The 12,498-nt window shown below is 47.0% G+C and overlaps 1 protein-coding gene across 2 annotated transcripts in view; it reads right to left on the reverse strand.

Annotated features, from left to right (window-relative positions):
* The window catches only part of LOC119971925 (synaptojanin-2-like), a 206,679-nt gene that overhangs the window by 75,190 nt on the left and 118,991 nt on the right, over positions 1 to 12,498 (reverse strand). For both annotated transcript variants that reach the window (XR_005461948.1, XM_038808263.1), the window contains exons 11-12: positions 6,954 to 7,110; positions 5,143 to 5,334 (exon numbers count right to left, since the gene is read on the reverse strand). Coding sequence is in view for 1 of the 2 variants with exons in the window: in XM_038808263.1 (XP_038664191.1) it covers positions 5,143 to 5,334; positions 6,954 to 7,110 (349 nt within the window). In the remaining variant the exon portion in view is untranslated. The remainder of the gene's footprint in view (positions 1 to 5,142; positions 5,335 to 6,953; positions 7,111 to 12,498) is intronic.

A 12,498-nucleotide genomic window follows, 5' to 3' on the forward strand; every position in this document is an offset into this window, starting at 1 on the left:
CTACAGTGCAGAAGGAGGTCATTCGGCCCATCGAGTCAGCACCGACCCTCTGAAAGAGCATTCTATCCCTGCAACCCTGTAACTACACTTAACCCGCACAGCCCTGGACATGAAGGTGAAATTTAGGATGGCCAATCCACCTAACCTTCACATGTTTGGATTGTGGGAGGAAACCGGAGCACCCGGAGGAACCCATGCAGACAAGGGGAGAACGTGCAAATTCCACACAATCATCCAAGGCTGGAATTGAACCCGGGTCCCTGATGCTGTGATGCAGGAGTTCTAAGCACTATGCCACCCCAAATCATTATCCATTTAATCAGCTAATCTCTCCTGTTATGACCCCCTGGACTAGTGCATGGTCAATTCCAGCCCCGCTTGACCCAGAGTCATAATATCATTGAAATTAATATATAATTCTTAGAAAAACAGTCTTTAGCCCTTGGCAGCTGAATAACTACAGTCACCCGGTTTGTAAATTTAAACACAATTAATTGTATTAATAACAGGGACTAGGATTGAATATGCAGCCAGTACAACAGGTTGACTATTATTTAATTCCTAGCCCCCCCTACCCTCTATATACACACACACACACAACACAGAGGGGAAAAGAGGGGTTAAAAAATAATAAGTAAAAGGAGTCTTTGTTTCAGATGGTTGTCTTCTAGTACACCGTCCTTCAATTTGAAAATCACTTATTGTCACAAGTAGGCTTCAAATGAAGTTAGTGTGAAAAGCCCCTAGTCGCCACATTCCGGCGCCTGCTCGGGTTTCCAATATAAGGATTTCTGCTTTCAGTCTGCAATGATTTTCACTGTAGATTCATTCAGGTGTCTGCACAATTTTGCAGATTTTCTGGAGGAAGGGAGAGAGAGAGAGAGAGAGCACTCAGGTAATGTTATAAATTACATGGGACTTACAGGGTTGGACCAATCAGCCTCCCAGAGAGTCTCGTGGAATACGAGCTCTCCCTCTAAGGATGCGGAGAGCCCAAGGTCAACGCTGATTGAGTTGTGTATAACATTGGGCAAGCTTGACAGCGCTGATACAGACCCAGCTGGGATCTAATGTAGATTGGAAATGTCTTTGTATTGTAATAAACTTCGTTTTCTTTAGATCTCGGGTCGAACTCATTTGTGGTCTGCAAAAGGTAGGATCCAATCACCACCTGTTACCGGGCAGAAAACGACATTTTTGGCCAATTAATTAGCCACAAGCTAACCAATCGAACTGAGTCCCACTGATCTCTCGGATGTCAAAATGCCTGAGTTCTGAAGGCTAGCAGTGTTCTCGATTGTAACTTTTGAGTTCCTTACTTCCTCTGCTTGACTAAAAGATACGTGTCCATTAAGCATCCATGGATCAAAATGATAACAGCAAAAATAAACAGGAAAAAAAGAGAATCAACAGGCAGGGCCCTAGCCTCCCCCCGCCCCCCCCCCGCCCCCCTCCCCCCCCTCCCCCTCCCCCCCCCCCCAACCCCCCAGCACAGACCTTCCTCTTTCATTCCTGCCTCCCTCTATCCTTCATATCCGTCTTTTCTCTGGCTCTACATGTGCTTAAAAACAATTCATCACTGACACCCTCCAATGCTGATGGAAGGCCATCGACCTGAAATGTTTTTTTGTTTTTTAAAAAATTTAGATTACCCAATTATTTTTTTCCAATTAAGGGGCAATTTAGCGTGGCCAATCCACCTACCCTGCACATTTTTGGGTTGTGGGGGCGAAACCCACGCAAACACAGGGAGAATGTGCAAACTCCACACGGACAGTGACCTAGAGCCGGGATCGAACCTGGGACCTCAGCGCTGTGAGGCGGTTGTGCTAACCACTAGGCCACCGTGCTGCCCTGATCTGAAATGTTAACTCTGCTTCTGTCTCTGCACGGCTGCCACATCCACCAAATGTCTTCACGTATTTCCTGATTTTCTTTTGGATTTCCAGCATCTGGTTTTGCTTTCACAACACTCTGCCACCCGGCAGAAAGATTTGTGCATTAGTATGGTGACTTTAGCTTTGTCCTCCTTTGCTATTTGAGATAGCCCATATCTAAAACAGAAATTAACCAATGGACACTTGCTGCCCAAATCTTTGTGCCTTAGAACATAGAACATAGAACACTACAGCGCAGTACGGGCCCTTCGGCCCTCGATGTTGCGCCGACCTGTGAAACCATATGAAGCCTATCTGACCTACACTATTCCATTTTCATCCATATGTCTATCCAGTGACCACTTAAATGCCCTTAAAGTTGGCGAGTATACTACTGTTGCAGGCAGGGCGTTCCACACCCCTACTACTCTCTGAGTAAAGAAACTGCCTCTGATATCTGTCCTATATCTATCACCCCTCAATTTAAAGCTATGTCCCCTCGTGCTGGTCATCACCATCCGAGGAAAAAGACTCTCACTGTCCACCCTATCTAACCCTCTGACTATCTTATATGTCTCTATTAAGTCACCTCTCAGCCTTCTCCTCTCTAACGAAAACAACCTCAATTCCCTGAGCCTTTCCTCGTAAGACCTTCCCTCCATACCAGGCAACATCCTAGTAAATCTCCTCTGAACCCTTTCCAAAGCTTCCACATCCTTCCTATAATGTGGTGACCAGAACTGCACGCAGTACTCCAGGTGCGGCCGCACCAGAGTTATGTACAGCTGCAGCGTGACCTTGTGGTTCCGAAACTCAATCCCCCTGCTTATAAAGGCTAGCACACCATATGCCTTCTTAACAGCCCTATTAACCTGGGTGGCAACTTTCAGGGATTTATGTACCTGGATGCCGAGATCCCTCTGTTCATCTACACTACCAAGAATCTTGCCATTAGCCCAGTACTCTGCATTCCTGTTACTCCTTCCAAAGTGAACCACCTCACACTTTTCCGCATTAAACTCCATCTGCCACCTCTCAGCCCAGCTCTGCAGCTTATCTATGTCCCTCTGTATCCTATAACATCCTTCAGCACTATCCACAACTCCACCGACCTTTGTGTCATCTGCAAATTTACTAACCCATCCTTCTACACCCTCTTCCAGGTCATTTATAAAAATGACAAACAGCAGTGGCCCCAAAACAGATCCTTGCGGTACACCACTAGTAACTGAACTCCAGGATGAACATTTGCCATCAACCACCACCCTCTGTCTTCTTTCAGCGAGCCAATTACTGATCCAAACCGCTAAATCACCTTCAATTCCATACTTCCTTATTTTCTGCAATAGCCTACCGTGGGGAACCTTATCAAACGCCTTACTGAAATCCATATACACCACATCAACAGCTTTACCCTGATCCACCTGTTTGGTCACCTTCTCAAAAAACTTAATAAGGTTTGTGAGGCATGACCTACCCTTCACAAAACCGTGTTGACTATCGCTAATCAACTTGTTCTTTTCAAGATGATTATAAACCCTATCTCTTATAACCTTTTCCAACATTTTACCCACAACCGAAGTAAGGCTCACAGGTCTATAATTACCAGGGTTGTCTCTACCCCCCTTCTTGAACAAGGGGACAACATTTGCTATCCTCCAGTCTTCCGGCACTATTCCTGTCGACAAAGACGACATAATGATCAAGGACAAAGGCTCTGCAATCTCCTCCCTGGCTTCCCAGAGAATCCTAGGATAAATCCCATCTGGCCCAGGGGACTTATCTATTTTGACATTTTCCAAAATTGCTAACACCTCCTCCTTTTGAACCTCAATTCCATCTAGCCTGGTCGACTGAACCGGAGTGTTCTCCTCGACAACATTGTCTTTCTCCAGTGTAAACACTGACGAAAAATATCCATTTAACGCTTCCCCTATCTGCTCTGATTCCACACACAACTTTCCACTACTATCCTTGATTGGCCCTAATCTTACTCTAGTCATTCTTTTGTTCCTGATATACCTATAGAAAGCCTTAGGGTTTTCCTTGATCCTATCCGCCAACGACTTTTCGTGTCCTCTCCTCGCTCTTCTTAACTCTCCCTTTAGGTCCTTCCTGGCTAACTTGTAACTCTCAAGTGCCCTAACTGAGCCTTCATGTCTCATCCTAACATAAGCCTTCTTCTTCCTCTTGACAAGTGCTTCAACTTCCTTAGTAAACCACGGTTCCCTTGCTCGACAACTTCCTCCCTGCCTGACAGGTACATACTTATCAAGGACACGCAGTAGCTGTTCCTTGAAAAAGCTCCACATTTCGATTATACCCATCCCCTGCAGTTTCCTTCCCCATCCTATACATCCTAAATCTTGCCGAATAGCATCATAATTGCCTTTCCCCCAGCTATAATTCTTGCCTTGCGGTATATACCTATCCCTGCCCATTGCTAAAGTAAACATAACCGAATTGTGATCACTATCACCAAAGTGCTCACCTACATCTAAATCTAACACCTGGCCGGGTTCATTACCCAGTACCAAATCCAATGTGGCCTCGCCCCTTGTTGGCCTGTCTACATACTGTGTCAGAAAACCCTCCTGCACACACTGCACAAAAACTGACCCATCTATAGTACTCGAACTATAGCATTTCCAGTCAATATTTGGAAAGTTAAAGTCCCCCATAACAACTACCCTGTTACTCTCGCTCCTGTCGAGAATCATCTTTGCAATCCTTTCCTCTACATCTCTGGAACTATTCGGAGGTCTATAGACAACTCCCAACAGGGTGACCTCTCCTCTACTGTTCCTAACCTCGGCCCATACTACCTCAGTAGACGAGTCCTCAAGCGTCCTTTCTACCGCCGTAATACTTTCCTTGATTAACAATGCCACACCCCCCCGAACCAGAATGCATTGGAGCGTCAACATGCTGTAGCACAGTGACAACGTGAAGTTTAGAGTTACACAGTATCAACTCTCATCATTGTTATGTTGAGTTTGCTAGCTCAGTACTTCGCAGTATTGCAGCACACCTTTCTGTACCAGCTATGCCCTCCATTATGTTACTTCTGCCTGCATTTGGATGGACTTGATTGCTTGAATTTGAAAATCTGACAGCCACCACTATTATCCAGATCTATTAAGTAGTTTGCCAAGTATATTGTAATTTAAATAAACCACCATATTAATTCTGTAAACGAAGAGTTTGAGATAACTGGACATATTGACTTCAGTATAAGTTTGAAAAGTTAATTTCTCCAGCTTACCCTGGATCTTGGGTATCCCACACTCTTTGAAAGAATCAAGTAACCAACTGCTGAGCTCCACAGTGCTGAGCATGTTGCTTCTGAACTGTTTACCACCATTTACATTCCAGGTCCCAATGCTGACGCGAGCACACTTGACATTGGTATATTCCACCTGCCGTTCACACATAGCTTGCAAAATCCCAGGAGGTGCTGTAAGGCAATGGAACAATTAGAAAGCTGTCATCAGTTCATGGGCGGGTCTGCTGGGGTGTTTTCCCGTCGGCTTTTGGGTGAGATCCAGATCGGTATTCATCCACACTCAAGTCATTTTTGGGGACCTTGGAGAGTTTCTCACCGGTTAATCCCACACCTGGGGCACCATCCACTGGCCGTGTTGCGCTCTCGCTCAAGCGAGCGCGGTGCGCTGGTAGATTCTGGGAGTGTCCTCCCGCGAGTTTCCCGGCAGCTTTCATGCTTCGCACAATCTAACCCAGTCCTGCCAGGCATCGGAGTCACAATCATGCCCAAAAGAGGCGTGACCAAACGGCGCTCACTTAAGTCAGTTTTAAACCGACTTTGACATGCTTACCCAGGATTTACCGGCCACCCGGGATCTACCAGCCTCCCCAGCAAGGCCGCAGCCGGCTGCCATCCAGCACTGATCCACACAAATGTGGAGCAGGCAGAACAGCACCGGGGGGAGGGGGGTATCCCGGGCTATCGGAGACCCCTGGGTGATCATAACCAGTGGAGGGTGGCTCCCTGACCCTCCCCTTGGAATGCGGACAACTTGGCACTGACCAGCTGGCACCGTGGCCCTGCCAAAGTGCCCAGGTAGCATTGCCAAGCTGGCAGGAGCACTGTCCGGGTGCCTGGGTGGCAGTGCCAAGGGTCGGGGCAGAGGAAGACCATGCCCATGAAAGGTGGAAGATGGGGTTTAAAGGGTGGAGGGGGGCATGGCAGATAGGTAGGGGCCTTTGGAAGTTTGTGGGGGTGACGGGTGTGGGCCGTGGGGGAGGGGGGTAGGGGGTGCCTGAAGAGGGGGGATCCCCAGTGACCACATAGTGGGGTGTCATCACTTGGGGGGTGTGTGATAGTGTCCTTGTGTGTGGGGAGTAACATTGCCAATGGGTGGGGGGAGACCCACAATCTCACTTAGAAATCGGGGTACCCTTTCAAAATGGCGGCCTGAACGAGGGGTTCAGCTCCCCAGTGCTAATGCGTCCCTCAGGGACCCCCATCTTTAGCGTTCCCCTCCTTTCATGCTTCCCCCTTTTTACCCCCCCCCCAACCACCATTCATGACGTCACTTCACTCCCATTGACAATACCAGCCTGGCACCCAGGCAGTGCCACTCATACTCTGGCAATGCCAGCGGGAGTCAGTTTTGCCCTCTTCCTGACCACCTCGGAGGCTCCAATAATCTCTGAGACCCCATGAGTGGCCATCATGCCTGGTCCCGGATGTGGAGACCAGTACTAATCAGCTCCCAGGTGAGGCCTCGCCATTGCGGCCAGTGGCTCCCAGGAGCCGGGAGACCGGCCTCAAACTGTCCGCACACAGTTAAATGAGCCTAATGGTCGGGTGACTTGGGCGGTTTTCCGCCTGGCACAACGCACATTTTGTGCCACTCCCGGCGCAACAGGATGTAACACGTTGGGAAAATTGCTCCCCATATTACACACAGTTAGAGTATAATATATCACCATGAGTGAAAAAAGCAGGAAAGCTGATGAGTGGGCAGGAATTTAACAGTCTTGAAAGTCCCAGGACAGACAGGTTACTGCAGGGAACATCATGATGAGTCTGTGATGGGCATAGTTACTTACTAAAAAGTGCACTGCTGTCCATCAGCACCCTCGCCTTATCTGCATAATCCTCGCTGTAAAAATCCCCCATGAGGAGCAAATCAATCGCATCTTGTTTAGAACCATCAAAGAAATTGGCCTGGATAGTTCGGGATACAGAGCGTGCTCCATCTTTCACCTAGACAAACAGTACCTTATTGAATTTAGAGTAACAGTTCCATCCTAATTCCATTTTTACACTTCCTTGCCTTCAAGCGTACAGCTTTGGTTCAGTTGCCCATACTCTCAGCTCAAAGTTTAAAGGATTACAGAACAGACATGAATACAATACTGAGGAACTGCTGCACTATTGGAGGTACCATCTTTTCAATGAGACCAAGGTTGTGCCTGCTCACTGAAGCAGATGCAGAAGGTTCTATGCATTAGTGGAATACGGAGTTCCTCACAGTGCCCTGACCAATAATCCTCCCGTAACCAATATCATCAAAGAATGATCATTGTTCAACGGCTGTTTGTAGGAACTGTTGTACTGTGGTCACTCACATTAAAAACGCTGCAAAAAAATAAGCTGTAAAAAGTGTTAATGGCAGAAGAGCATTGTCAGAAATGATTCCGAATCGGCAATGGTGAAAATTCCATCATGCAATACATTGGGCGGGGCTGAGGGAGCATTTGAATTTCTTCAGTCCTCTGTTTTGCCTTTCAAAAGGCCAAAGCTTATACCTTCATAAATTTGCATATACCACTAGCAAATTACCAAATGTTACCTAGAAACCATTGTCCAATCCAAGGCTCTGATATTAACCAAAGAACAGAACAACGAGTGGGGATCTAACAGTGTGTGACGAAGATGCAAGGTCACGGGACATGTCAGAATGTTCAATTCACTTCCTGGTTTAGTATCACCACTGCATGTGAGAGGACATGACAGAGGCCTGCATATCGTGATTTCCCCGACTATTTAAAAGTCCAAGTTAATTCAAAGATGAAAAGGAGGCTGTTTTCAGACTCTGACAGGGAAATATTAACCAAGACGTGGAAAATGAGCACAAGTAGAAGTAAGGCTCCTTTCACATTATCTGATGCACTGCCTACTGTATTATGGGAAACTGATGTGTTGATGTTAGGTTTGCCACCAGCTGCCATTACACCAGATTGAAAGTAGCAGTCGCAATCTGCAAACGTAAAATCCCGGTCTTGGTCTAGAACAGAAACTTCCTCTAACTAAATATTGTGCAAGGCTGAAGTCACTGATTACAGTCCCCGCCAGAAAATCTGTCCCTTAACCACTGACTCCATCCTTCCCCTGACAACTTAGAGACTGACAGACTGTATGCAATGCTGTTAACACATTCAACTCCAAGCTGAACCTCCAACCACCCATATCCACTCCATCATCGATTTCTGCCCACTTCTACCTCTCTGAACTGCGCTTGTCTCATCTGCTGCTCATCCATCCCTTTGTTACCTTTGTTACAATGCACTCCTGATCATTCTCTCATCTTTCATCCTACATAAAACTCTGCTGCTCATGTGCTAGCTGCCAAGTCCCATTCACCCATCATCCCGTGCTCATTGACCTACACTGGCTGACCATCAGGCACTCTCTTTTTTTGAAAAATATTTTTATTCTCCACTTTCACATTTTCTTCAGAATTTACACCCCACCAACAAACAGTAAACGGTAATGAATATAATGTCAATCCCCTTATTAACAACAATGATCCCATCCTCCCACCATCCCAAACAACGGCCCACCTGACAATGTAAGCATCAAATATAATAAACCCTCCCAAGGAGGAAAAAAGAAAAAGGAATCGGGAATCGCCCCTGGTCACCGTTGACATATATAGTCCATGTCCCCCAACCCCCCCTAATATTCAATGCCATCCACTCCCGAAAGAGTACCTCGAATGGCACCCATGAATTGTAGACACCCCCCCTCCCAGACTCCTCCCCTCCACTTCCTCGTGTAAACCCCTCCCCCCAACCTCGGTTCCTTTCCCCAACTTTTCACCCCAGCTAGACTCACCGAAACCTGTTCTACCAGGCTCTGATGGCCGCAGCCCCTCCCCCCACCTCACTCCTGTTCACTGGCCGGCTTAAACCGGCCAGCGTGGAGGCCCCCGCCCGGGTCTCCTTCCCCCTTGCCCGGTCCCAGGAAAACCAAGAAATCCCCTTTAGCACACAACCCCAGCATACACACCCAAACCGCAAAGAACCATCATTGCAAATGAAAGTCCCAACTCTTTCCTTGTCCATATATACAGCGTTGACTCATTTAGTACATACACCAACACGCAGTGAAAAAATAAAGTTACATGAGGCTACATCGGTACACGAGCATTTCTCAATTCTGCCAGAGTCCTTCTGCCTTCGCAAACACCTCCGCTGCTTCCGCCGTCCCAAAATAAAAGTCCTTGGATTTGTAGGTCACCCTCAACTTAGCTGGATATACAATGCCGCACTACACCTTGCTGCTGTACTGTGCCTTCTTCACCCGGCTGAAGGCAGCCCACCACCTCACCAACTCCACCGTAAAGTCCTGGTATATGCGTATACCAGCTCCAGCCCACTGCACCACCCGCTTCTGGTTTGCCCAGCACAGGACCTTCTCCTTCACACTGTACCTTCGGAAACAAACAGTTACTACTCTTGGCAGCTCACTCGCCTTTGGTATAGGCCTCCACAACCTATGAGCCTGATTCAGTTTGTATCGAGAAGGATCATCCCCCTCCCCCAATAGGTTCGCCAACATCGTGGCAAAATACTCCGTCGCCTCAGGCCTTCCACTCCTTCAGGCAGACCCACAATCCTCAGATTCTGTCGCCTGGATCTGTTTTCCCGGTCTTCCATTTTGGCTCGCAGACCCTTGTTGTCTCTGTCGCCTTCCGCAACTCCTTCCCTATTGAGGTGAGTTGATCATTGTGCTGCGATAATACCTCTTCCACTTCCTTCAGTGTCTCACCTTGCTCCCGTACCTCCACTGCTGCGCTTGATACCGCCGCCCTCACCGGGGCAATCGACCCCTCCACCAGCACTTTCAATACCACCCCATCTCCTTTTCATCGCTTCCACATGCTTTGTGAACTGTTTTTCAAGTTCCACAACCATCACTTTGGTCATTTCTTCTGCTGTGAGCGATGCAGCCTCCCCTGATGCCCCAGCCTCCGCTTTCCTTACAGTTCCTGTGCTGACTTTTCCACTCACCGGTGGACTTTCATTAACCCCCTTTTTCACGTCCGTTTTTTTCCCCAAGGTTGGACATTTCTCCTCGCTGTGACTTCTTACAGCTTTTTCAGCCTCCGTTGCCCCTGGGACCGGGCGTTAAAACCCCAAAATTTCTCTTCTCGAGCGGGAGCCCTCGGAAGTCCATCATCAGACATTCTCAACTGTGTTTTCAAATTGTTCACTGGCTTCTCCCCTCCCTTAATCTTCAAAATCCTTTCAGATCGCTGCGCTTCTCCAATTCTGGAAACTCTTGCGTTCCTGATTTTAATCATTCCACCATTAGTGCATGTGCTTTCAGCTGCTTCGGCACTAAACTGTGGAATTCCCCCTCTACAACTCTGCTTATCTACCGCTCTCTACATCTCTCGCCTGCTTTAAGATGCGTTTACATTTTATCCCTTTGACCAAGTTTTGGTTTCTCTGTTCTAACACCTTCTTATGTGACTCGGTGTCAAATTTTATTTGATCACACTTCTGTTCACTCACCATCCTGGTCCCCATGTTAACCAAAACCATCAACAGTTTCTAAAAGGACCCTGACAAGACAGCAGAACCTAAAAGAACGCAAGAGAGGAGGACCCAGAGACAGACCAAAGGGCCTGTTTCTTGTGCTGTTCTTTGATGGCCAAGGCTGGGAACTGCGCATTCAAAGGTATTCAACTTTCAGGAGGCAAAAAGGAAGAGGAGGTGGGGTAGCTCTGTTAATAAAGGATGAGATTAGTACATCAGTCAGAGAGGATATTAGATCAGAAGATCAATACGTACAACCAGTTTGAGTGGAGTTAAGAAACAGAAAGGGACAGCAAACATTGTTCAGAGAGATTTACAGGCCACCAAACAGTTGAGGTGGTGTAGGGCATGGTATACATTGGCAAATTAGAGGTGCATGTAACAAGGGTAGTCGGGTAATCATGGCGGACTTCAGTCTACACTTAGACTGGGTAAACGTAATTAGCACGAATTCTTGGAATGAGTGCAAGGTGGTTTTCTAGAGCAGAACATTGAGGAACTAACGAAAGGACAGGCTTTTTTTAGCTCTCAATACTAATCTCATTGTAAAGCAGCCTCCAGGGACGTGTGACGATAACATGATAGAATTTTACATTAAGTTTGAAAGTGATATGGTTCAATCTAACATGAGAGTCTAAATTCTAAACAATGGAAACTATGAAGGGTCAAATTTACTGTGGTAGATTGGGCACTACATTAAAATATATGATGGTAGACTGGCAGTGGCTAGCATTTAAAGAATTGATATACATAGTTTATAACCAATTTACATTCCTTTGAGGCACAAAAACCAAGCAGGAAATGTGATCCAACAATGGCTAACAATAGAAGTTAAATATTGCATTAGATCAAAGGAAGAGCCATATTGAAGGGGCGGCACGGTGACACAGTGTCAGCACTGCTGCCTCACTACACCAGACCTGCGTCAATCCCAGCCATGGGTGACTATTTGTGTTGAGTTTGCACTTTCTCCCCGTGTTTGCGTGGGTTTCTTCCTACAGTATCCAAAAATGTGTAGGTTAAGGGGTTATTGCGATAGGGCGAGGAGTGGACTTGGGTGGAGCGGTTTTCGCGAGGGTCGTGCCACACTTTTTTAAAAAACTTTTTCCAATCAAGGGGCAATTTAGCATGGCCAATCCACCTACCCTGCACATCTTTGGGTTGTGGGGGTCAGACCCACTCAGACACGGGGAGAACGTACAAACTTCACACGGACAGTGACACGGGGCCGGGATAGAACCAGAGTTCTTGGCGCCTCATGACGCCCGATGCTGTTCTTGCTCATGTATTGCTCTGTCTGGCCCTTGTTCCACACTGTAACAGAATGGCCTCCATCTGTGCTGTGACGTTTCTATGATAAATATAAAAACAGACTGTAAAACCTTCCAAAGATGGGAACAAAATAAGAGATTTGCAAAGACAAATGTGGGCCGGTTACAGACAGAGACAGGAGAATTTATAATGGGGAACAGAGAAACTAAACAAAAACTGTGTGTTTCTTCGAAGTAATTCTCCAGGGATACTAAAGAACCAAGGGACTTGCAAGAAAGAGGAACTGAAAGCATAAGTTTAAAAAAAGAATTGGCGATTAAAACAAAATATTTATTCCTGGAAAGCAGGTGGCGCTGCGAGACCAGCATTTACTGCCCATCCGGAATTGCTCTTGATAGTGGTGTTGAAACACCCATGATGCTGTTTTCGAGGGTTCCAGGGTTTTGACCCAGCGACAGTGAAGAAACGGTGATGTCGTTTTCAAGTCAGGACAGTGTACGACTTGGAGAGGAAGCCGGTGGTGTTCCCATGTATCTGCTGTCTTTGTCTGTCC

The sequence above is a fragment of the Scyliorhinus canicula genome, chromosome 1 (assembly GCF_902713615.1).
Source record: "Scyliorhinus canicula chromosome 1, sScyCan1.1, whole genome shotgun sequence".
In the NCBI taxonomy this organism is placed as follows: domain Eukaryota; kingdom Metazoa; phylum Chordata; class Chondrichthyes; order Carcharhiniformes; family Scyliorhinidae; genus Scyliorhinus; species Scyliorhinus canicula.